General features: G+C 32.8%; 1 protein-coding gene across 2 annotated transcripts in view; it reads right to left on the bottom strand.

Annotated features, from left to right (window-relative positions):
* LOC132311453 (ubiquitin carboxyl-terminal hydrolase 24-like) overlaps positions 1–20,416 on the bottom strand; it is a 33,686-nt gene extending 13,270 nt beyond the window's left edge. The window contains exons 1-5 of one of the 2 annotated variants that reach the window (XM_059809359.1): positions 20,016–20,416; positions 14,461–15,108; positions 14,068–14,255; positions 13,274–13,536; positions 1,141–1,286 (exon numbers count right to left, since the gene is read on the bottom strand). In XM_059809359.1, coding sequence (XP_059665342.1) covers positions 1,141–1,286; positions 13,274–13,536; positions 14,068–14,255; positions 14,461–15,108 — 1,245 coding nt within the window. In that variant the 5' untranslated portion in view covers positions 20,016–20,416. Of the gene's footprint in view, positions 1–1,140; positions 1,287–13,273; positions 13,537–14,067; positions 14,256–14,460; positions 15,109–19,994 lie in introns of both variants that reach the window. The other variant, XM_059809358.1, reaches the window with a different exon arrangement.
* Positions 20,417–27,028: the final 6,612 nt, after the last annotated feature.

Here is a 27,028-nt window from a genome sequence, read left to right as displayed (position 1 = left end):
TGAACTAAGATAATTTGAGCAATAACAGTTTGGTCCCATTATAATACTCCCTCTCTCAATTTAATTGTCCATCTTTCCTTCTTGGGTTGTCCCAAAATACCTGTCCCACTTAAAAAGTTCAAATAAGATAAATGTATCTTTCCATAAATACCCTGAAGTTTTAAAAAATTTCCAAATTGATTATATGTGTGTATATATTTATATTCAAACATGAAAGGATAACTTGGCAATTTTAGAAGTGGACAACGCATTACTTGCATGTCCCTTTAAAAGTTTTACTCCCCAAAAGGGACATCTAATACGGGACCGAGGGAGTATCATATAATCTTCTTTGAATAGTACTCATTATGTTTTATTCATAGGATATAGTATTCACTGGTTGGATGGATTGAAAGGAATATATTAATATTATCCTAATATACAAAATGGATTGATTCCTACTAGGTGCAAACAATTCCTTGGGGGGGGGGGGGGGGGGGGGGGGTGGTGGGGGGGGTGAGTACTAACTAGGAAAAATATATATATACAAAATGCAGTGAACTGACAAAAAAATAGAGTAATAGCAATTAAACATGTTAACAAAAAATTGCTTACATTCTAAGCAAAATCTTGATTCTTGAAAGCACATAAAAGTTAGCAAAAGGCAGCTGACAGAGGAGCAAATACCCAGAAAACAAAAGCACGGTACCAATACTGAACTTAAAACTATAAAGGTAATATACATTAAATCAAAGCTAGAAGGAAGTTCTAAAGTTGACAATTATAAGGGCAGTGCTCACAATATCTGGATGAATGCTAAACTATAGCCACAAGATGGAACAGAAAAAAAGTAAATCCATAAAAAAAAGAGGGAAAACCCGTCTACATTGGCAAGCAGAATTAAACCAGCGTTTACACAAATGAAACTTCCTCAGGAAGAACAAGAAGAAGAAGCAGAAGATAAGAAGAAATGAATCCTCTTGGAGTTTATGCTTTTGGAAGCCCAGGGACCTAACATACAAAGAGTCAAAGTAACCTATCGAGCCGTATCCAACCTTCCATATCTAAGAATGCAGAGAAATGACAAGCATCACATGAACTAAGGTATCATTTGGCTGGGACCAGATGGAAATAAACTGACATGAAATAAAAGACTGTTACCTTTCCAGCTGCAGATGTTCTGTACCCTTCTAGTGTCTCTGGTGCAGAAAACAAACGAAGTGCATCTTCTATGGAACAGATAGGATCCGGAGAAATATTAAGGTGGAGCAAAAGAAATGGTTGTATAGTAGCTGAGGCTTTACTACCTACTCGAATCAGAATAAAGAAAGGTTATCAATTTGAATTTAACTGCAGCATCCAAATGCTTGCTTTAAAACAAAACTTAAAAAAATAAATTAATAACATGGAGCTCATTCAACGAGTTCAAGAAGATTTGAACAGGATAATCTATCCAATGTAAAGAAAATCAAATATATGATTTCCAAAGTCAACCAGATGTCTAACTGGCACTGATATAAAAAATTTGAATTCAAGAAGCACCCCTGTGAACTTCTTGTTCTCAATCATCCAATAAACGTGGGAGAGAATTTGAAAAAGACAAATGCATGCTTAGGGCCCGTTTTGTGTGGTGGTTGTAATGAACAAACATTTTTATCAATATAACTGCCATCAAATTGTTAGTAAAAAGCATGTTAGGTGCCTGGTGATATGTTATAAAGTACTTTTTAATCAGTTGGGTAAAAGTACTGTTTAAAGCACTTTTATTATTAATTTTACAATAATGCCCTTTAATGACTTATCAAAAAATAATAATAATAATGCCCTTTAATGGAATGTTATTGTATTTGATAATAGGACATTATAAAATAATGGATAGAATTGTCTTACAAAAAATTAAAAGAATCAATCCTAAAATATAGAAACTCTATTCAGAAAGCATTTTTAACAGTTATAAATTTTAACTTCATTTAAAAGCCTTATTGAGCTAAAATCTCTAACACTTTGTTTTTTTCCTTTTTACCGAACACGTTTACAAGAATTTTTTAAGTGGTTCAATAACAATTCCAAGTGGGATTTTAGTATCACAAAGTTAATGTCAGATTCAGGATTTTCCTTTCTAAACTTGTGTTTTAATCTTGACTAGTAAATTCTTCAAAAATATACTGTCTTGATTTTATTTCCCTATTTTTGGGGTTTAGCCTTTTAGGTAAATGTATCATTAGAAAACACCTAAACAGGAGTGCATTCATGCACACATTATGTATACACTATTATAACTTGTAAAAAGCTATAGTCTTATCTCATCTAATAAACAGACAAAATAATCAAGCCAAAGGGAAGTGTTCCCAGTGGTTTAAAAAATGAAGGTAAAAAAAATTATAATTGAAAGTCCACATAGGAGATTCAACCCAATTAAAAGACCTATTCATTCTCACACCAAAGGCATAAAAAAGCAAGTTGACACACTTTTCATAGCCTCCTACCTGCTCAGCAACATTTCCGACCCCCCAGTAGTGCCGATGTCGACCAAAACATCATCAAATAGACTCCTAGTAGAATAAATACAAGACCCAATAGATCCTTGGTCAATGGACAATGCAACAGCAAGTTTTTCTCCTTTATGTTTTCAATAGTGAGGATCTTTTCAAAAGTCGCAATCCAAGCAAAATAGTAAACCTTGGTGGAAGCTACAGTACACCAAATGGCTTTCCAAATTCCAAGGGATCCTCTCACACTCTTCTCCGCGAAGGGCCCAATAGAATTATCTCAATTATCAGCTACAAGGCAACCCACTAACCCCACCATCCCACAAAGAGAGAGAGAGAGAGAGAGGTAACACCCACCGCATGGAGTCCTCCTCACTCAGCTACCATCTGATTATATAACAAGTTATATAAAGCTGAGATCTCATCCATCTCGCAATCCTAAGTGGTATGAGAAATAATAATCCCACACCACACCACTCCCTAGCAATACAAATGGCCTACAACACACTTGTAATTAAACCAGAATATAATTAGAAATGCTTTTATTTTAGGTAGTTGGTTGGAAGTTAGAGGTTATACGGTTCTACAAAATTTGACATTTGTAATACTTTTATTATTAAAAAGTATACTACAGCTTACAGGAGACATTCATATATTAAAAAATTTATGGAACCACTTTACGCGAGTTTTAAGATTTCATAATTTACAGCGATCATTCATGCACTATCATTTTAAATCTCCCATACAAAACTTATGGAACCAACTTGCATTTTAAAAACATATTGATCTCAATATTAAAATATTCTATTTGATATTCAACCACATTTGAAGCACTATCATCCACAACCGTGGACCTTTTTGATTTTTTTATGACTTCAAAACGGTTTTACAGTAGCCAATTGAAACAAAAGAAAAACCTACAAACTGAAATGGGCTGATCACATTATTATAATGAGATGAAAAAGACATCCCCAGTGCCCCAAAAGCGAAATGTTCTGTCTCATATGTGTTGAACTCAATGTATGATTACACATTCTTTGTATTCCTGCAGCCATTGTATTCTCAATTAAAAGTACTAAAATTAAAAGTACTAAATAGCAATTTAAACCATCTATATTGTCCAATAAAAGAACTTTTTGTCTTTTCCACATCTTTTGAAGACAAACCATCCTGGACAATGACACATAGGGGATAATAAAGGATGATCCCGGAAACGATAGCAACAATTAATTTGGTATTAGTTTAGGAAATCCTAGATAGTTCTACTCAAGATCCTTCGCATACAACTAAAACACTCGTCATAAATCCTACACAAAACAAATTGAACTCATTTCTAAGGCAATGTAAAAGAAAATTCAATAGTTCTTTTACAAGGGATGTCACAAGGTGACACCAAAAGCTTTTAACCAGTAATACTAAATCACATATCTTACCCACAGAATTTTTAATCTCTTATACGAAATTTGTTTTATATCTAGCGGCCGCGCAAGAGCAACTCCCAGTCTCAATCACAAGAGAAGAGAAAAGGAATAGACAAACGTACAAGGGAACAAACACTCGTAATAAAAGAACTCCAATTAAAGAGCTCAAAGCTCTTTCAAATACTCACAAGTGTTATTCCAGATCAAAACTGCACATCATTTTCTACCAGTAGATCTATTCCATAGACTTATGAAAATCCTATCAACACAATAACTTTCTAACATGAATCTGTCCCGCATAGTAGAGCATAATTGTAAATTTGTATCTCAAAATTTAGTGAGTTTAAAGCTCCTTCAAAAACACATTCTTACAATTCCATCTCAAAATTATCTCTCTTTCCCAATAGGTCTATTTAAAGGCTTCACAAAAATACTATTAACGCAATAACTTTCTAACATGAATCTAGCCCAACATGGTAATATAATACTCAATTTTCATTCCTAAAATCTTGAACTTTATAGATGCAATCAAATACAGCATCCTTAAGCAAACAAATACAGCATTCTTAAGCAAAAGACAGCATATATGACAAAATAATCAAATGAACCAACATACCACATCCATCACTTTTGATTTACTCAACTATATATTTAAGTATTTACAATAGTGATTTTGTGCACTTTAATCAAAGGAGTCATATTAAGATGTTAGCATGATAATGCTTATCAGTCATTCTATCATATACTAGCTCCCCATATAAAATGACCCAAATATCCACCCGTAATCAATTATGTATTTTCTCACTCTCAAATCACATCCTTGCAGCTACTTCCTTTCTGAGTATGCCTCTCTTCCCCTCTCCTATCAGTTCAAAGAGGATATAATTTTAAAGGGCAGAAGTCAACCTTGAGTTCAGCAATCACCTCATATTTGTTATCAGTTTTAGTCCCAGAGCTACAAAGTCATCAATAATCATCATCCAGCAAACCTAATCTGAAAAAGGATCAGATCTCTATGGCTATCACAGCAATTTAATAATTGAGCCAGCACACATTTTAAATTTATTTTTGCCTTGTTCTTCCAATAATGTGACTTCATGTAGACCAAAAAAGAAAAATAAAAAATAAAATTGAGGCAGAGTTATGGTAATGTCTCTTGATCTTTTATTCATTATATAAAATATTTTTAATTTCTATTTAGTTATTGGAAGAAAGCAATTTTCACCACTAAAAAGGAAGAAAAAAAAAGAATGAGTATCATTTTGAGTTTTCATACAAATGGTAGTGGTCACAAAATTACCTATCAAATAAGAAGAAGAAAAAAAATAGAGATCCCAAAACTTTCAAGCAAATATTAACATGATAGGAGATTGGTATTATGGAACCTGAGATCAAACTTTGACATGGTAGGAGAACAAGTGATTTTCCTAAACACCAGTATATATTTCACTCCTAAACAAAAGTTGAAATTAAAATTTATAATTTTTGAAATCTTCTAGTTTTGGACATGCAATATTTAGTTCTGATAATCAATTTATTATGTAGAATTCTAGGAAAACATGAAAAAAATAATAAATAAATTATAAAGGCCATACAAAATCTAAGAAAGAGATTTTGCTATTAAGTGCTATAATTATATTCATGTTACTGGTCAGATTTTTTAACCAATACATTCTAAAACAGATCATAACTTGGTTTCAATTACTTTTCCAACATTCATATACTTTCATAGATTTGGATAATTTTAATTTTTAAAATGGGTATGAATGACACTGCAATATAGGGCCTTGCAAAATTCAGTAGCATAAAAAAACAATGGTGACAGGGTTTTCTGCAAAGTAGTTTAGTGATGGATTTAGGAGCCAATGGATTTGGGGGCAGCAATGGGGTTTGTTAGGCATATTTTAATGGATTAAAGAGTGTTGTTGTCTTCAAACATCGAATGAGTATATCTGCAGAAGGTCGAAAGGAAATATAATACTGTTTTGATATTTAGTTTAAATACCTAAATACAAATATTTTTTCTTGAATGAAATAAACTAATAAAGAAATATAATACTATTTTTTTTTCATAATTAAATATAATACTATTAAAAAGTATGAGTTCTCAATTGACTACTAGAAAAATTTTATAATGTAAGTATTCATGTAACAATACAAAACAAGTATTTCCTACACGGTTAGTTGAGCTCTTTGACATGGCTAACTGGCTATGACCTTTTTCTCAATCTTAACCAAAAAATATGTTTTCAAGATTTCAGTTTTTCTATTTCTTTTCTTTTCTTTCTTTCTTTGATTTTTTTTTTGTTAGTTCATTCTTAAATAAGAAACAAAAAGGAAACAATACCAAGTGTGAAATGGAAAAATATGTTTTGGTTAGCTAAATTCAGAGTCTGTAATGAAAAAATTACCCTGCTTTCAAATGTTCATTTCACAAAATAATTCAATAGGGGTATTAGTTTTTCCACTAACTCTGATCTGTACTATTAATTTTCTACATAAAGCAGAAACCCTTTTTTGTGTTACTGATGTAGGACAGTTTTAGTAGGAGTATTTTTATTTATTTTTTCTTTTTAAGTTTATATTGTTTTCTTATGTTTTAATTTTCTTATTCTATTAGTTTCCTTGTAGGATTAAGTTTCGTGGTAACTAAGTTTTTCCTTTTATTATAAATATATGTATTGCAAAGTGCAGAATTAACTTTCATTCAATTATCAATAATATATCAGGTTTCTCTGAATTATCTCTTCGTTTTGTAGATCCAAAACACCTACTTTGTGGATTCAAAGTAAACTGTTCCTTGTCAACAAATTTATCGCTTCCGCATACGTTAGTTGGTATTGGAGCCTTGTCTTTTCCTGGTCTGATGGCAGATGAACGTGGTGACCCTCGCTGGCGACGAAGATTGACAAATTCGAACAACCCAACAGGCGTTGCAAGAAATTCAAGCAACCCTTGCTGGGCTCGCGTTGGGTCCAAATCAAAATCGTGATAACAACAGGGTGCGAAACGTTGATGAAGATCACATTCATCCTGTTCGGAATCGCAACCCCATCCCACCGTGTAGGCAGCCTACGAGGATCAATTCAGTGATGAAGAGTACGCTAAAGACGTGTTTGGGGGTCATAAAGACACCAGAATATATTCTAATCATGGGGATTATGATCCTAGGAATTTTCCTCCTAGTTTTGATGGTCTCTTTCATATTGAAGATTTTTTGGATTGGCTAGAAGATTTTGAGAAGTTCTTTGATTACATGGAAATTAAAGAGGAAAATAAGGTGGCGTTGGTCGCATACTAATTGGAAGGAATAGCTTTTAATTGGTGGGAACAGTTGTGAGTTTCTCGTGCACGACAAAGAAAAGCATAGGTAAGATCTTGTTGGGAGATTAAACTTCTTTTGAAAGCCAAATTTCTTTTACCTTACAATGAGCAGACTCCATCCAAAGTCCAAGCGGATAACACGTCATGCCAATGATGATGTTGTACAACATGTGGGAGTAGTTATTGATGCTATGGAAGTTGTTGGCAAACCTCTTCATAAAAACCAGAAATCTGGAAATTGATATTTGTTGGCCAACAATGATCAGTCCGCTCGTTGAGTGATCTATGGCGACATGAAAAATACGAATTTTTCGTAAAAGCCTCAGTGTCTGACACATCATCATCCACTGAAACATTGTCATCAATCAGCACGTTGCCAACATGTTGACCCAATAGTTGAGTCAACAACTCAACTTGTCTCCGCAAAAACTTTATCTCGTCTTCGTGTTGCTTGGGTAAGGGTTCAACCAAAACCTACACTCTACGATTTCCTCCTATCGGTAGTTGTCGTGGAGGCATGATTGAACAACCGGGAAGCCGAAATCAAAGCTTTGATACCAAACTGATACCGCCTTACCAAGAGGAGACGATCAAATTGTCTTCCTAGCAATTTTGCAATGAAACAAAAAAATAACGATGCAAGAGAAAAGGAGAAATTGCAAAGCAAATTTTATTTGCTGTAAAAGTAATCTCTTCAGCTAAAACTGATAGAATCCTAGGAATTACAAGGCTTTATATAGAATTTCTTCCTCCCCAATCTTAGCCTTATATTAGCTAAGTACCAAATATAAAATAAAACCAAAACAGGACAGCTGCTAAAAATCAGAAAACTACTCAAAAAGGAAAGTGGATGAAAATAAGAAAACTACTCAAAATAAGGAAACTTTCAAAATATGGAAAGCTTCTGAAAAACATAAATTCCCTTGCAGAAATTTGAAATTCTGCCTGCATCAGTTACATGCATTCTTCCTGAAATACACATTCACTCTTTCCAAAATGAACAAGAAATGGTATTGTACCACACTATCAGCTATTACACTATCCACCAAAAGACAATTAGCAGAATTGGATTACAAGAAAATGCAATTAATTGTTTCTGAAGGTCAGCGGCAATCAGAAATAGATCTGCCAGATTACAAGTTTAATAGGCACTCAAAAGCTAAGCTGAGTGCACATAACTGGAAATGATTTGTAACATAGACTCAATGAGAGTTCAGGCCCAATCACCATTATAACAAATCTTAACCACAAAGAAGGCAGTTCTGTCTGATAAGGAGAAAGAATTATCTTCAATTCCAAATAGCCACCAGCCCTCATCTGGTTGCTTTGAAAGATTAGTCCCATTTGTTGTTTTCCATGATTAATCAGTCCCACGCTTGCCAAAATGCATTGAAAGGTGAGAATGAGATGCACTTTCACGTCTTTCGTATTGATGATATCATAGCCAAAATTCTAGGGATTCTTTGTTAAAAAAAAAAAAAAAAAAAGAGACACTAAATTTGGTCTTATTTATTTCTTCCTTTTTCACTTGTTTAGTGTTTGCTTAAAGTACATATGCAAGATTCAGTTTACATATTTCATCCACGAAGGAATACGCACAACATTTTCTATATAAGGGTGTTAAACGTGAATAGGGACATTATAGAGGAGTTTATCTGTTAGGTGTTTACCAAGTGATTTTTATTGAATAAGTTTTGACTCGAACAAGATGAAAAATAGGCATTGAGCATGAAAGGTGATTTTTGGAGGATGAGAATTGTTTACTTTCTTCTAATAACATACGTAATTTGATTTTAGAAGATTTATTTCTTTTACAAGTTTTGTCTTTTGTTGGGCTTTTAAAAAAATTATTCCCCATAGCCACTGATTGGCAGACTTTGGAGCCATAACATGAGCTAAAGATATGCATCATATTTGTTGGGCTTTCACAAGCCACAATCATTATCATTCAGACCATAATAACCAAACAATGATTAGAAGATTCCAATACCAAGACAACTTGGACGATTTGGCTGAGTTGGATCAGTCTTCGTGGCCAACTCAGGGTTGGATACAGCATGGGCACAATTTGTTGTTGACTCACCTTGATTCAGGCCTGTATCAGCTGACTTAGACGAGATTTTGTAGCCTCAAACCATCAAACTCTTTGGGGGAATAAATCAAGCCTAGAGTTTATTAACCAAACAATTATGAAATTTCTTAATTTTATGTACATGAAACCTTAAGAAAATAAATACTTTTTACTGGGAAAAAAACCCTTAAAAATATACATTATTCAACAACTAAGTACTGTACCAATCTTTTAGACAATGTTATACTGTTAGATAGTGCATTTTACTTATTTTATTCGTACATTAGTTGTTCTCACCATTTCTAGCATTTTCATGAACTTTTTATATTGTGGAGATTTACCCGTAGTGGATTGTAATCTGCCGCCTGTTACCTATCCCTGATACCATGATTTAGTTATATCAATGTTTGCGCAATCTTAGATATGTCATATCAATGTGTCAACTGCGGGCTGTGTTCAAGCATCCGATATGTCAAATTCTCAAACACAAGGACATACTGATATTGCTATATATTTATACTATCTAATATTTTTCTTTTATTTTCTTAATTAAAATAAGGTTTTGATGTGACAGTGTTCATAGATATTTAATTCTCTTTGAAGCATCAGTGTAACAAAATGAATTATTGGATGAGTTTTTTTAAGTACATGTCGAACCAAATGTGTTGGACACATATCTCTTACATTGAAGATCTAATCAATATAGCTCAATGCCTGTGCATAACATGATTCCAGAAATTAAAAATCACATGCTAATATATGGTCTTAAACAAGATTTAATTACTACATACAGAATTTATTTCCAAAATCTAAGACGAAGTATCATACAAGTAGGCACACCTTTGGCCCTGCTTCATCTCGCATATTGCACAGTGCAATTTCATCAACTGTAGCCCATATTAAAGAATTAATTATTTGGATCCTTTATTAGACAAATGAAAAAATTAAACGAAGACAAGACCATTGTAACTGCAACCTTGAGAAAGAGTGAAGCAGTACATGAGCATGGGTGCATTCAGTGTTATTAAAGGCCCAAGGTGCACCAAGGCGCTGGAGGTCCTCTACAGCCTAGGCGCGAGGCGTGCGCCTGAGTGAAGTGAGGCGCACAATTAAAAATTTAAACTACCATAAAAACATTCATATCTCATAAGTCATATCAATATTCTAAAAATTAATATCAAATATAAAAAAATAAACCCATCAACTAAACAATCATCTAACTACCATAAAACAGAGCACAAATTTGTTTTCTTGAAAGGCAAAAGATAATTTTTTTTTTTTAATGGCAAAACAAAGCACAAAAAGAAATAAATATGTTAACCAAAAAAAAAAAAAAAACTGTTAACAAGAAAAGAAAAGAAAAAATAAAGCACACAAAAAAAAAAAAAAAAAAGAAAGAAGCAAAAACGGAAGAAGTAGATGAAGAGAGAGAAGTAGATGAGAAGAGAGAGAAAGTGTTAAAGAAAAAATAGAGCCCCCCCGCCCCAAAAAAAAAGACTCAGAGAGAAGAGAACTAGACGAAGAGAGAGATGTCAACAAAGGTAAGAAGAGAGGAGTAGAGGAGAAGAGAGGAGTAGAAGAAAGAACCGACGCGGTTTCGTCGTTCATCTCTACAACTAGGGCTTCGTCATTCGTCTCAAGATCTCACTCTTTCTCTGTTCGGTTAACACTTCGACTCTTGGACTTTCTTATTTGTTTATTCTTTTGAACAAAAGTTTCTTTTCTCGTATGCTTGAGCTTTCTTATTTGTTTATCAAGGCTCCGTTCATTGGGAAGGAAGTAAATTGGATAGAAAAGAGAGATGAAGGGAAGGATGAGACATCCCTAGGGAAGAGATTATGGATTTCTCTCGTTTTGTTCGGTTGGATGGAAGAGAAGAGAAGAATTTACCAAATTCCTTTGTTCGTTGCGAGAGAAGGGAAGAGAGAATTTAAAATTATTTTTACCATTATACCCTTCATTATTTTTTTTTCCCGGTAAATAGCCATCATCTTTACTACTCATTTAAACAGTATCATAATTTCACTCTAATTTATTGTTCGCTTTAATTATATATATATATATATATATATATATATATATATATAATATCATATTTCATCATGAATAATAATAATATAAAAAAATATACCCCACTATCTATATACTTCGTTGATAAATATTATCCCAGTAGAGTCATGTCAAACTAAAATTCTTATTTTCAGCCATTTGCGTTGTATTTAACTTGCATTACAACATGAGATCTGAACACTCAAAATTATTTGCATCACTAGTTGTAGTCATACAATATATGACAATACTAGTGAAGTAACTACTGTTTTTTGAACTAGGTGTGAACATAGAGTTTTTTTTTTTTTTTCGTTCTAAATATGTTCTTAAAAAATGCTTTATGGCATTGTATGGTTCTTTATGTAGACTCTGTATTTTTTCTTCTGAATCCTCTTTTTTACTAATAAGGAAATTATATAACAAACAATCCATATATATATATATATATATCTATAGAAAAGATCCAGATCTCGACCAAACAAGGATTACATGACCTGGGGTACAAAAGCATGATAAAGGAGAAGGTGTATATATATATATATATATAACACATGAATCATACCTTGATAGGGTTTTTTTGTGTGAGATGAGATGTGTAGGGTTTAATTTTTAATATTTGGAAAGGATAATATTGTAATTTAATAGTTTTATAATAGCTCGACTTATTTTCTCTCCTGTCTTCCACCCAAATTTGAGCGGATGAAAATTTGTAAAGGAGGAGGAATAAGACATCCCTCCTATTATCCTTTCCCTCCGTGTCTCCTTCCTACCGAACGAAGGAATTTTGTTCCTTCCCTCCTATTTTCTTTCCACCCCTCTTTCTTCCTTCCTACTGAACAGAGCATAAGTTGCCAAAAGTGCCTTTTTTGGCTTAAGAAATAAAATAGTCATAGTTCTTAGAAAAATCAAGAAGGTGCGCCTGACAAATAAGGACGAGGCGCAACCGAGGTGCGCGCCTAGTAAATAGCAATGAGCCTGGGATGGCAACAGGCGCTAGACCTGCGCCTCGAGCCTTCGCGCCTAGGCACGCCTTTAACAACACTGGGTGCATTCATTCAAAAAAACACCTTTACATCCAACGAGCTACTGAATTCTCTATGGACAATTATTGCAACTTATGTGATATCCAGGTCAGATCAAAAGTGATTTGTAATTATATAAATTAAAAGGTGAAAGTGGATATAGAGTTAACTTAAATTTATCTTGCACACCTCAAGTTCTAGCCATACAAACTCTGACATCCTCACTGAATTGAGAAAATACCCTAAAACCTGACACAACCACAAAGTAATATAACTGGGATCATGCTGGGGTAGATTCTCCTCTCAAGCTAACAATTTATAACTTGGAGAGGAATTCAAACAAATATGTCATGGATTAGGTTACTAAAGACCATGAGCACATATCTGCGAGGAAGAGAAAATAGAATGTAACCCCTTTCAATTTCAATCATGATCTTTCAACAAAATCTACGTCCACAACTCATTACTTGTGGGCTATATTTTCCAACTTCATCTTCCTGCAAATGGATACCTCAAAATAATTACTGAAAAGGGATGGATCCCTCTGAAAATTTCCACACTAGAATTTTCCATTAGAGCATTGCGGACTTACTATTCCATGATTAGTTGTTCATACAGAGTCAAATGACATCCTACAATCTAGATCAATTAGGCTAACTCCTTCAGAAACAGAAACACTTTGAAACAACCAAACAATTTAGGAAAATGAGTTTTATGTTTCAATAACAGAACTAGAAAAAGAAGTTTCGAACAATGAAAAACTAATAACCTTATTTTTAAGAAACTTGAAGCATGTGTTAGAACAAGGAACTAAATTGATGACAAGGAACTTTTAAATATCAATTAAAAGTTGGTTAAAGGAGGCAACATAAAATCCCCAAGATAGTGCATAAAGCATAGGCTGCAAAAATGGCCTACCTCTTGCCTTCACAACACTCTTCAATTTTCCTCCAAAAATCTCACTCAACTTCGACGGAATGAAGCTGTGTGTTCTTGTAATAGCAGTTTTGTTCTTTGGGCCAACAGTCTCCCAATTATCATCATTGTCATCCTCATCATTCATAGATGAAACCAAGGAGGCTTTTCCACCATTTTCAATTGGAATTTGACCTTCAAGTTTAAGCAATTCATCGTGCATTTGATGCATGACAAAACTCAAGAACTCCTGAGCATCTTCTTGCCTGGAAAAGAAGAGAATATTCAGCTATACCCAAGTACAAAGACAACAACTCGCATGCACACCTACCCTCAAATGCGCGCATACGCATGATCAAGCTGTGTGTGTTTGGTAAAAACTTCTAACTTAAATTTAATACAAATTCTAGTTTCGTGATATAGTTCAACATGTCTTATTTCCTTAGAAGTTAACTGTCATGGTGCAATCAGGAATGCCAAATTTGAGAGTCTAGATAGTGGGATACTTACTGAATCTGCAGGATTGAAACGTAAACTGAGATAATGAGTTCAAAAAATAAATTGGATAGATATACAAATAAATAACATTTGGCAAAAGCTGAGAAGTAACATAAATCTAAAGAGGGAAAAAGAAAACCTACAAATTCAAATTAATGTGTCCTCCTGGACCAATACTAGTTATAAACATGAATTATCCAAAAAAAAACACTAATAATAAACATGAGAACAGAGATATTTTATATTTAAAAATAAAGATGAACAGAAGGGAGAGAGGAACTCAAAATACAAATTCAAACCTTGGCCTGCCTGACATGCTATTTGGCACATCCGGACTGAAACTTTTCAATATAGATTCAAACATGATAGGGCGGAAAGGCCTCCCAGTTTCCAGAACAACCATTGATTTTTTCTTCGTGCTCCACTCGGTTTGCATGTCAAAGTCAGAGATGAAGTCAACAAATGCATGTAGCGCTGGATACCCAACCTAAATATGGAAGAAAAAATTGACAGGTCATATATATATATATATTTGATAATTAGAAAGTAAATAGAAAGGCGTTCAAAAGCGGAACACATCCCAATTACAAAAATGGAACCGAGGCTAGGGCCCCAAAGGACAGGTCATATATATAAATTACACATTTATCATAAATATTCTTATAAACATAACAACTAAGTTTGCAGTCTACCTTTGGTATATCACGAGTTCTTAATTCCTGCAGGAGTACAACAAAAGGAGGACAGGAGAGAAGAGCCTGCAGTGTTGCATTGAGAAAGCATAGATTCCCCAAGTTGACTAAACCTCGAGGTACTAAATTTCTATCATTTGCACACAATTCATCCGATACCTTGTGAATATTTTCTTTGGCATCTGCAATATCCACAATATCTGGTGAAGCAACTAAGGCATCACTTTCACAATGGTTCGACGATAGAGTCACACCAATCCCGTGCCGTTTTGGAGTTGACTGATTTGATTGATCAGATAGACATGACCCAGGTAGGTCTGTATTGTTTGTTTTCAGTTCTTTCGCAATATCACTATGGCGAACAGGATAAGAATCGTGGATTCTTCCGTTTTCATCTCCAGTTGCGGCTACTATTTGTGATGTATCTTCTATTGTACAAACAGTCCCGGATCCTAATGTTGGTTTATTAACCAGTTTTGATAGCTGACCTTTGGAATTCTCAATCCCTGCTGCTTTAGTGTTAAATATTCCCACAGATCTTAATGTAGCAATGTCCAAAGAACCAAACTTTATTTCTATATCATTCTCAGGTGGCTGTCCTCTCAAGAACTTGATTTCATCTTCTGTAAATGACCCAAATACCAACATCTGGGAGTAATAAACAGGCAAAAAATAGGTAAACCACATAAAAATGAAATGGAACAATAGGATGCATAATGTGACGTCCTAAGAATGAAAAAATAAAGCAGTAAAAATGTAGTTACCAATTTAGTAAACAACTAAATGTAGTATGTTACTAATTAGTAATTAGCATGCATAAATTACTTAAAAATTAATATATAATTGTATTTATTAATTAGTTATCAAATTATCAAATATTCAATTTATGATTTAATTCATAACTTGATTTTTTACATGAACTTTTCATGATTAATTCAAAACTCAATATTAAATTGTTTGAAGTTTAATTACTGAATAAATTCTATAGATTTTTATGTTCAAGTACATTTGTCGTCATAAAAGCAGTGAGGACAAAATTAGCAAGCTTTTATTACCTGCATTGACTTAAAATTCAATATAAAATTTACTACCCATATTAAATCATCTTCAAAAATTAAATAAAATCATTAAGAAACCAAATTCTCGAGATTTTGGAATTAAAACATGTGTGCCACTACATTTTAGGGGGAGTTAGACAATGAGAAAAAAATAATAATAAATCTTACAACCATGGTCGTCACCCATGACCTGTACATCCTGCGTTTATTACACCATGACTGTTGCCTTTATACTATTTGTTATCTCTACTCAATAACCTTGTTTACAGGTGTACTTGCACATGTCAGTTTTATGAATCTGTTTGAACCACCACATACCCCAACTATAACATGTTCAAGATGCAGCTAAACATGTGTACCATGCTTATTTTGACGTGCAAGATACTGCGTGAGTGACTTGGAGGCAAACCTTACAGGAGACTACCCCATGAACACTAGGGTGATGTAAAGAATTGCATTAAATAGATGGAAGCACATCAAAATCGCAGGATTAAAACGTCACTTAAAACCACATAACAATTGCTTACCTCCCCAAATATTGCCTATAGACATGGGCAAATGTGTCAAACACTTTAGTATTGACATTGAGGTGAGGACCTTCCTGAATGGTACTGGATGAAATCGCAAGAATAGAGCTCAAAGAGGAGATCATGTCTCATGGAGTGAAGCGGCCATGTTTATTTCAAAGATAGATAACATTGTTTGTCTTGTTGCCACTCCAATAAAATGTTTTATTACCATGGATGTACGTATATATAATAACCTAGGAAACACAGACACGGGTATAGGATACAAACACAACATGATACGGGTACAGCGATATGGTAGATATAAATATATATATATATATATATATATATATATATATATATATATTTTTGGTCAATTTTTTAAAATGTTATGAATCTAAATGCAATCATTAATATAACATAAGAGGTTTGTTCAAAATACAAAAAACATGCATCCCTAGTCATCACTTAATAAATTTAGATCTTTTCTTATCAATTATACTATGTTATTATTGTTAGAAAAGTTACAATTTAACGTTCAAAACTTGTTAAAAATGTGTTGTAAAGTATCAGTTGAAGCATATGAGAAGTATTAGATACGTCTTAGAAATTAAAAAATATATTTTAAAATTATGGATAAATTTAAGAAGTATCAAAAAATCCAAGGAGTATCTGTATCCGGTATATATCCGATGTTGGTACGTCGTTCTCGTAGAAGTATCCGAGCTTCTGATAAGCGATGAATATTGCATATTCGGGCCCTTAAATGTGTATATGTTAATACCTTAGTGATACTTTTATCCGGTTCTTATGTTTACTTTTGTTTATTTGCTTTCCATAGGTTTTTACCCAAAGAGACCGTCAATTCCATGTATTTTGAGCTTATTGCGATGTTCCCGGTGCTTAAGGAGACGCTTTGGAAAAATTTGCTGAAAAACAACTAAGTGTTGAAAACAGGGCTCGAGCGCTAATGATAGTGCTCGAGCGCTGTCATCATGAAAGTTATAAGAACATGCGGGAAAGTTGTAAAATCACCTCTCTTTGTTCCTATATGGGCCCAATTGTTCCCAAAAGCTATAAAGCCCATTCAAAGGGGATTAGGACTTGTTCTCAACTATAAAAGAAGATGAAAAGACACAAGGAAGGGAGCTTAGCACTTTTGATATCGATTGGTGGCTTTTAGGGTTTTGAAAATTGAAGAAGAAGATCGTACGGAGTTTTTGGTGGTCCATGGAGATGGTTTCTACAACAATAATGAAGACATCTTTCCTCTCCATGAGTAACTAAATTCCATCTTAGGGCATTGATGTAACCCAGTCCGAGTATCATGGTTTGATTGTTCTTAACTTTGGGGGTTTTTATAGTTTATGTATATTGATTGCATGGTTGTGAGCAACTGACTTAGTATTCCTAAGCAATTGCTTTTTAATGAAAATAATTGGTTCTTGAAGAAATTGATCTCTTGTCTTAGAATTAATTTTGCTTTAATCAAATTCAAACTATTTTTATTGCGAGAGATTGGCGGCTAAGGGCTTCTCTTAACGGTTTAAGTAGTGATCATGCAATGGTGCTTAATTGAATTGTGAATGAATGTTTTGATAATTTATGCCCAGGGAAGGTGAGTTGTACTACACCCTAGACTAGAGTAGTTAGGTAGACATTTCGTGCCAACCGAAGATAGATTATTGCTTAATGTTAATTCATAATTTATCCTCCTGAAATCGAATTGGAATTTACTTGTAGTCATTCAATTCCTGAGTATACATAAACATTGAATTCCCCATAGTTGAAGCAATTGACCATGTTACAAGGCTAGCAGTGAAGTCAATCACTAAGTTCTTCTCTCTTTGATCTCATTCTTTGTTAAATTAGTTTAATTTCAGTTTTATTGCAATTTAGACATAGCTAAACACAAAATCATCTTTCCTCTTGAATTAAATTAGGATTAATTTTAAACTTAACAATCCACCACAGTCCTTGAGGTTCGACACCCTCAACATAGTCATATCCAACAAGGATTCGTTCTATTGCGAGTGGTTTATCATTGAAGAAAACACACATCAGCTTCCTATATAATAACAGGTTGGAATCTGCTTTAGTTATAAAAATTTACATGGCACAACTTCAGTGGCCTAAATATCATGATAGAACCTCCTCTAAATACGCATTAGTCATATTCTAAAGCTATTTTAAATTTCCTTTAATTCTGAGACACAGGGTCAGTACATATATTTCCAACTGCCAATATATTCAATACTAAATGCGAAGGCATTTACCACCCACACTGCACAAAATTTAGTTTCCTCTCTCTTCTGAAACTCTGCACTTTAAATTTGCACACTTACGTGTTTGTTTTAACTGAATTAAGCATTTAATTATGAATATATATTGTGATTATTGAAACAAGTGCGTTTGACAATGCAATTTGGATACCCCTTAACAAAATAATTTCCACTTAAAGTGACTTAAAATTTAAGTGATGCAGACTTTGCTTATCAGTAATCACCTAAAATTTATATAGACAGTATCCAAATTTGTAATGTCAGATTCTTTGGATAAATAATGAAATATTCAAAAGTTTTGTAACTAAGAAGTCCTTCCCTCTTTTAGATAAAACTTTTATACCATATTTGTGTAATAGAATGAAAAGCAGGGCAATAAGATATATTTCAGCATGCCAAAAGGTGGCAACAAACAACTGAAGTATGATAGTGGCAGATCAAACTAGTCTTTTGATGAGCTTGCAACTCCTTTTGCTGCTCAGGCTAGACTTCACTCAAATTTTTAAACCCAATCTAGGTTGCTTTTGGGTAGAGGTGTTGAGCTACCCAAGCCGAACCCGATCTATACTACAAATAATATATATATATATATATATATATATATTTGATAAGTAAGATTGTATTAAAAAGGCGTTCAAAAGGGGAATGCATCCCTCAAAAGCTACACAAGATGAAATAGTATTATTAAAGAAATATTAGAGAACCTAGACAAACCTAAAACTAACCCAAATCTAATAGCCTAACTCTGAGTCTAATCCGATAGTCCGACCAAATTGAACCTAACCCGATCATCTTGAGCCTAGAGAAATATATTCAGATTAAGCTCCCCGAATTGGAATTCAGATTGTGCTCAGACTTGGGTTGAAGGTTTTAAACCTCAGGTTAACCCTTCGATCCTCCAAATCTTGAGTTGCACCACTTACATGATTCTACACTGTCCATCCATGAATGCACAACAAGAAATGCCTTGACATGTTAATATAAAATTTCTTTTAGGAAGGCATTAATATAAATTACCAGCACTCTATAAGGATGCAAACAACAGTTAACATTAGGTTGTTCCACTCAATTTCAAAAAGAGAGAGAGAGAGATATTTGGGCAATAAGCTTGTGGGAATATGGTCACAGGTAAAAGAAAAGCAGGCATACAAACACTAATGAGAATTTTTTCAGAACCAAAAAACCTAGATGGCTCAGCATATCATTTGCAGTAAACATTTCAATTTTTAAAAGCTAATAAACAAATCCAATTAAAATTAGAACCAAATGGGGCATTGTACATTTTTTCATTTCTTCCCCTTAATTTTTCAGCGTCCAAACGGAGCACAAAATTGCAACAAATCCAATTAAAATTAGAACCCAAAACAACTTTTGACTGAATCACGAACTAAAAAGTAAAAGAATCCAGCAGAAAACACCAACAAGTAAACAAAAACCCAGATATTCCTTTTAGTTGCCGAGTAACTGTAGACTGATAAAAAGAAAATGAAGAAAAAATCCTAAAATTTTTCCATTATTAGCGGAAAACGAACTTTATATTAACCATTAGGGAAAAAGAATAAGATTTAACATTAATTTCGTTTTATCCAAATATATATATATATATATATATATATATATATATATTCAAGCAAAAAGAAACCAAAATTTGACAAATTTAGAAACAAAAGTTCGAAAAGTCGAACCTTTTGATCAGTCATCTTTACCAGAGAATTGAAGAGAAGAACACGAAACTGTCAGAGAAAAGCTAGTGTAGTGGCCATCAGAGACGAAACAGAGCAGTCTGTGTGAGTGATTAAGAGTTAGGGTTTGGAGCCCAGTAATGGCGCGAGGAAGAAAGGACGAGACGACAATGGAAGACATGAAAATGAGGAGAGAGAAAACGGTAGTCTTTAGAGAGAGAAATCGTAGTGTTGATTTGGGGTTTGTATGTGTGTTTGGGCCGAAGGAAAAACGCAGCTGAGTTCTGGGAAAGAGAAAATCTACCAAGAGAAGAAGAGAAGGCTAAGTTGGGAATCGGAATATAGAGTTAGAGAAAGAGTGTGTGATTAGTGTGGGTCGAGATTGTGTTCGATCGGTTAGTAAAAGGATGCGTATAATGTTTGGAGTCGTGAATCTCTTTTTAAGTAGTCCGTAGTTTTGTTGAAATTTGTGAAATAAATTACATTGACATCAAGCAATTTGCTCTATTAACAATTAGATACAATTTAGTTATTTTTTGACAATAAAAACTATTTAAGTTTGATAAAATTTACAAAGATACCCCAATACAAAATAAATTAATTTTATTACCTTAGTCACTTTTTCATATTTGGTTTTATAACTTTTTAAAGAGACATGCAATTAATGCATTGTTCCCTTTTCAAATTACTAAATAAAATAAAAGATAATGATGGAAATATAATAAAAAGATGTTTTGACTTTTTAAGGAGGACAACTAATTTGGGACATGTAAAAAGAAAAAAATGAACTACCAATAAGGGACGAAGGGAGTATTACATTTAACTTGTGAATTCACGACGTCTTTAAATTATAAAATTACCATTTTATTCTATTAAAAATCATTTTAATTGATCAAAATATCCTTTATATATATAAATACATTTTTTTTGGACTTTATATATATATATATATATATATATATATATACTGAAACAAAAAATTGTATATTTACCAGAAAAAAAAAAAAAAATAGTTCTCTTTAAACTGATGCATGTTCTTCGTATCAAATGTTTAATAATCAAGTCATGCAAAATATAGACCCATTAGTTACTTAGAATTTTGTTTAGATTTCTCTCAATTTTCCCTTTTTTTTATTTAAAAAAACGTGAATCATAAATACAATTAGGCAGCACATCAATGGATTTTAACCCACAAGTCAATTAAATTAAATTCTCAAAAGTATTTTATTGCAAAATTTTAACATGTTTTCTTAATTAATTTATCAAATTTGTAGTAAATTATTTAGTGGTCTATTTTTAAGAGTGTACTTTGAAAACAAATAAGGACCATCATAAAATATTTGATTCTCTGTTGCAAGCTCTCCTGATCCTATATAGGACCACTTCCACGAAAGAAGAAAAATGTATCAATCTTAATGCACTGTTAGTTGCTTAGAATGTTTTTTTTTTTTTCGAAAAATAGTTGCTTAGAATGTTGTTTAGATGTTTATGGTACAGTGGTGTTGGCACAAATTTGGAAGGTAAATCTTTGAAGTTTCGTTTTTCAACTGCACTCTTGACTTAAATGTCACGTCTGTTATGGGCCCATACATGTACTCTGAGAAAAAATATAAAAAAAAAAAATGGCAATAATCATCTTCATCGGACACATTTTCGATCGTAACACTGAAGGTGAAGAAGTAGCCGGAACACGGAGGAGGAGAAGTAGGTGACAGGCCCATGTATCTGCTATGAGTGCCGTTGTAGTGCTCATGGGGGTGGTGGTGATGGCTGGGATAAGCTTTCGTCAGTTCTACATAATCTGATCATCTGAATGCTAGTTGTTGATATTCAATTGAATGCTAATTTCATCAGTTGCATTATCTACTTTATTGATGGAAGGGTAAAAATAAATTTTCATGAGTTATTATATTTTACAATGAAAATGAATTAAATATTGATAGATAATTTGGTCTTTTTAAACTTTTTAAGGACAAGTATGTTTGGATCAAAATTCTAACAGGGTGTCACTGTTTAAAAAATACCTAACTCATATATTACTATCATTACGACAAATCTCGAGTGTGATTATAAATTACCCTTTTATATTGTGTAAAGAGCAAAAAAAACTCATGAACCCTTTTACAAATAATCTTGAATTACAAATTATTTTCCTGAATTATTAATTTGTTGCAATTAAGGATAATTCCATCACAAAAGACTATTTTATACTTTTTCTAAATTTGTCATTTCTTATTAAATGATTTTTATTATTGTTTCTCTTATTTAAATATTAATTATACAATTTACCTTAATTTTATTATTAGTATAAATTTATTATAAAAATGAAAAAAATAGATTTGTAAGTACCATTTTTTAAAATGATTAACTTATTATTAAAACTTTACTATATATTATAAAATTTAGTATACACATTTTAAACTTTTCTACTGTAAAAAAAATACTTTCTTTTTTATACAATACATTCATGAAAAATTAATAAATTACTTAAATAAAAAATACTTTTTTATGCAGTATATCCATGACAAATTAAGAAATTACTTAAATTATTTTAAAATTTTCTACTTAAGATTTTAATTTAAACAATTAATTTAAAATTTTAAAGGCAAAGTTAAGCAAATTTAATGGAGAATGTGTCATCAAATTAGTAAGGACTTTTTCCATAATTCATTTCAATAAAAGATAGATTAAGTGCAATTCAATAAGAAATGGCATTATGGTTACTTAATGTAAAATGGTCTAGGCATCGGTGCATTTTGAAACAAAATGTGATAGTTCAATGGGTATTATGCACAAAATATACTACAAGGGGATTATTTCCAAATTCAATCATAGTTTAGGATTTTTTTTTTTTTTTTTTTTTTTTTTTTTTTTTTTTTGCACTTTACCCTAATATATATTATATTTAAATATTTATTAAAATAAAAATTTACGTCACTCGTGTGTAATTTATCCAAATTTAAAGGAATGTGAATATAATTTACCCTATTTTCATACAAAGGAGTAAAATTATATTTTTATAAAATTTAATCAATAAGTCAGCGAAAAAGAAAACACTAGTGTGTCGCGCAACAAGTATAAATACTAAACCTTGTGTAAAGCTTCAAAGTATGATAAAAATAAAATAAAATAAAATAAAAAATGTTAGGGATAATTATTCATTTACAAAATATAAAAGATAAATATATATATATATATATATATATATATATATATATATATAATTTAGATTCACATTTTGAGGACAACTTATACAAAATGAATAATCCTCAATACTTTAAATACAATATAATAATAAATAAAAATGCAGGAGATGGAATACTTGATAAAAAAAATATAATTAAACTAATTAAACAAAATTGGCCATATATTGTGGATAGTTGTAACTGGTCGGATGCTTATTCATTGACCCAAAAGTTTTCTCTAGACACTGGATCAAAGACTGGTTTTGACTTTGATACCAACTATAAGGAATTAGGCGTTTGTTCGATCTAAAATTTTTGGTTATTAGATAGAGTTTCATATCAACCCATATACACTCAACACTTTCTCATCTTGATCTGATGTGGGACTAAAACCTCTAACAATAGTTCTCCCTTCTATATAGGTATAGACTAATGAATTCTAATATACAAACCTAATTAGTTTAGAAAGATTAATTAGGTTCAAGTCTCTGAAAGAGCAAAGTGGGATGTGTGAGTTTTTTGCCAATGACAAAAAAAAAAAAAAAAAAAAAAAAAAAAAAAAAAAAAAAAAACAAAACTAGGTTCACGAACAACTCTTCATTTGATTATAGAAAAGACAACAGCAGAAAAAATAGATAGTATGTGTGTGTATAGTATATATATAGAGAATGTTGCCATAGACGAAATATGCTACTGATTGTTAGGCTCTAAAACTTAGAATTATTTTTAAAATTCCAATTACGAATTTTTTTTTTTATAGAAAAAATTACCTAAAATTCTAGAATTATTCATAAATAGACATGTCACTATGAGCCCTGTGGCCCAATAATATTTCATCTATCATCTCAAAGTGGATGGTGATGGTTCGAATCCCCAAAGGGCCAAAGTGGGTATTTGTTTTTTGCCAAAAAGAAAAACAAACAAACAAACAAACATTGCAGGAATGTAAGGTTGGCTATAGTTGTGAGTATTTAATGTGATTGTAAATGTTTCTGTCGTGACACATGATTTCACCATCCCATTGGTTTCAAGTGGAGATTTGCAAGTCCTCGAGACCAACCTACGTTGGTCTCGATTTAGCACTGCACTTCTTGCTTGCTTGTTAAGTGTCCTTCTCCAGCATTCTTGAAAAGGTCATGCTCTTGAACGTTAAATGAGGACACGTGGTTTTACTTGAGGTGCCCCTTAAAAGAACATGTCCTAAAGTGTAGTGTCATGTCAGTAATTGTGGTGACATTAGTTATACACATTTTTTTGAAGATTTATCTCCCTTATTGTGCACCCATCTTTTATATTTTATACTTACTTATTTTATTAATTTTAAAATTTATCCAACACTACTCATACACCATAAATTTATTTGAAATAATAAAGGGACAAATGCCCTATCATTCTAAAATGTACATTCTCTATTTAATTCTACTACGTACAAAGGTAGAGAATTTAGTGTAGAATATTAAGTGGGCCCGTAAGGGTAGAATGTTAAAAAAAGGTGCGCAGTGGGATGCTTAAGGCTCCCACCTATGCTTTGCCGCCACAGGAGTGGGTCCACCTAAGTGCCATATGGACCTATGATGTTTTTTGGAAATCCATCCCTACTAGGGGTGAGCAAATAATCCGTCAATCCGTTAATCTGGTCCGAATCAATCCAATCCGTGTGGTTTGGTTCGGTTTTCAGATCTCATGGTTTAGTGATGGTTTGAAAAATTTGCAATCCGGCATTCGCAGTTCAGTTAACGGATTGGATCATGAAAAAATCGATCCGAACCGTTAACCGATCCGAACCGAACCGTTAATAATATATTAATATTATATATATTAAATATACGTATTACTTACCTACCTCCCAAATAACCCTAGCTCCCATCTCATTTCATTACAACCGCGCCTCCCTCAGCCTCTTCTAAAACTCCATTAAATTCGTCGATCCCCTCTCTCTTTCTACTTTCTCTCTCTAGGTCTAGGACATGGGTTTCATAGCTATTCCAACTCTTTTCACTATCAGTGTTGCCTTCTTAATATCAGCGAATGGATCAGCTCATGCCTTTGTCCACATGTACGACCGAGATTATTTCAAAGAAGTCGGCAATGCTTTCCTTCTCTCCGGCGGCAACGAAGGCATCGTTGCTTCTCTCATCGCCGTTCTTCTCACCGACAATTCGATCCCATCGTCAAATCATAATGGCCGTTCTTATATCAGGTAATATATATACATGTATTTATATCTATATATACATAACATATATATAGATATATATATGTTACAGAAATAAATATGTGTATGTGTGTTACGTACATTGAATTTCATTTGCTATTGGTGAATTTGGTGTCAGATCTGCGTCTATATTGCCTGTATGCTTGAATTTCCCCAACTTTCTGGTTTGGTTGCTGCGAAAATTGAAGAGAAGGAAAGATGAACAATACCAATTACATTCTTGTGTATTGCATTATTTAAATTCAGAAATCTATTTTCAGAATGCTGACTTGAAATAAGCCAGATGTAGTTGTATCAGGCTGTTAATGGGCCATAATCTATTGGGCTGTTTGAAAAGCCTAATCCATGAAAACCGATCCGATCTGATCCATCACTTCACGGATCGGTTTGGTTCGGATTGAAGGCCCCCACAGATCGGTTCGGTTTCAATTTTCACCAATACGTGGGAACTGGTTCGGCTTGATCTTTATCCCCAAACCGAACCGATCCGAATCGTGATCAGGCCTAATTCCTACAAGGGGAGAAGTTATTCAGTACCTCGATACCATGTCATTGTGCTGACATGGTACCTCCATCCATTACAAACACGACATGTGTTAAAAATTAAAAAAAAATCATGTCAGCACAAGTTTCACAAAATAGGGAAAGTAGCAAACGGAGTAGTAACTCCGTCTGAAATTTAAAAATCCCTCCACTTTTTTTTTTTTTAACTCAAATTTTAAAAATCAGACTAAAGATTGTATGCTCTAAAAGCTTCTCTCTCATAATTCTCATCCTCTTTCTCTATCCTAAATCTATCCACACACTGAAAATCTATCCACACACTGAAAATCATCCCAAGCTGTCCTTCATCACTGGAACACCAGCCGTGAGTAGATCATTATGGTGGCTGACATCCCATGGCCGTGATTATCACCACCTTCAAAGAAAGCACCTTCGATTTCACCATGGTTGCCATCTACATTGATTCCGGCAGTAGCAGACTTGAGAGCTTCACCTTTCACCACTCGGGTGTTGATGCTACAACCTTGTCTTTGTAGCAATGGACGGACGCCCTAAAAATGGTGTATTTTTTTAAAATATCAATGAAATTTTTGAATTTTGTTTTTATTGTTTCCTTTGCTTCTTGCATTTTGTTCATCTATATGATCCATTAGATTCTTTACATTAACATTTTATCTGTTTTTAACTTTTTAATTATTAATGATATCACTAACTCGGTAATTTTGTTTACTTATCAGGTTCTGTTATGAATTGAGGATGCTTCTTGTGATTACGAATTGGTGGCTCCATTAAAGGCTGCAATGATGGAAATAGGGAGATGAATAACAACATCATCCTTTAACCAAATGACAAAAGAAACTTTTTAAATACTTATATTGTCAAATTCTTGTTGGTGTTCTTGTTGGTTGTAATGACAATGACTTTTGATGGTTTGCAATAGGACCTATAAGCTGTTGTTCAAATCGAAGAAAAACTATTGTAATAAGAATTTGTATTATGATGAAAGTTTCTTGGTATGAATTTTTTTTGGTGGTAATTTTGCTTTTTCAACACTGGATTTGGTCATGTTATACAGATCTATTGTAATGATTCGTTCCATGGATTCATTCTACAGAGTATTACCTTTTGAATTT

Source organism: Cornus florida, unplaced genomic scaffold (assembly GCF_030987335.1).
Source record: "Cornus florida cultivar Cherokee Brave unplaced genomic scaffold, ASM3098733v1 CherokeeBrave_3.0.0_Hap2_Chr06, whole genome shotgun sequence".
NCBI classification, from domain to species: Eukaryota; Viridiplantae; Streptophyta; class Magnoliopsida; order Cornales; family Cornaceae; genus Cornus; species Cornus florida.
The sequence above is the reverse complement of the archived record's forward strand: the minus strand, read 5'-3'. Positions and strand labels throughout refer to the sequence as shown.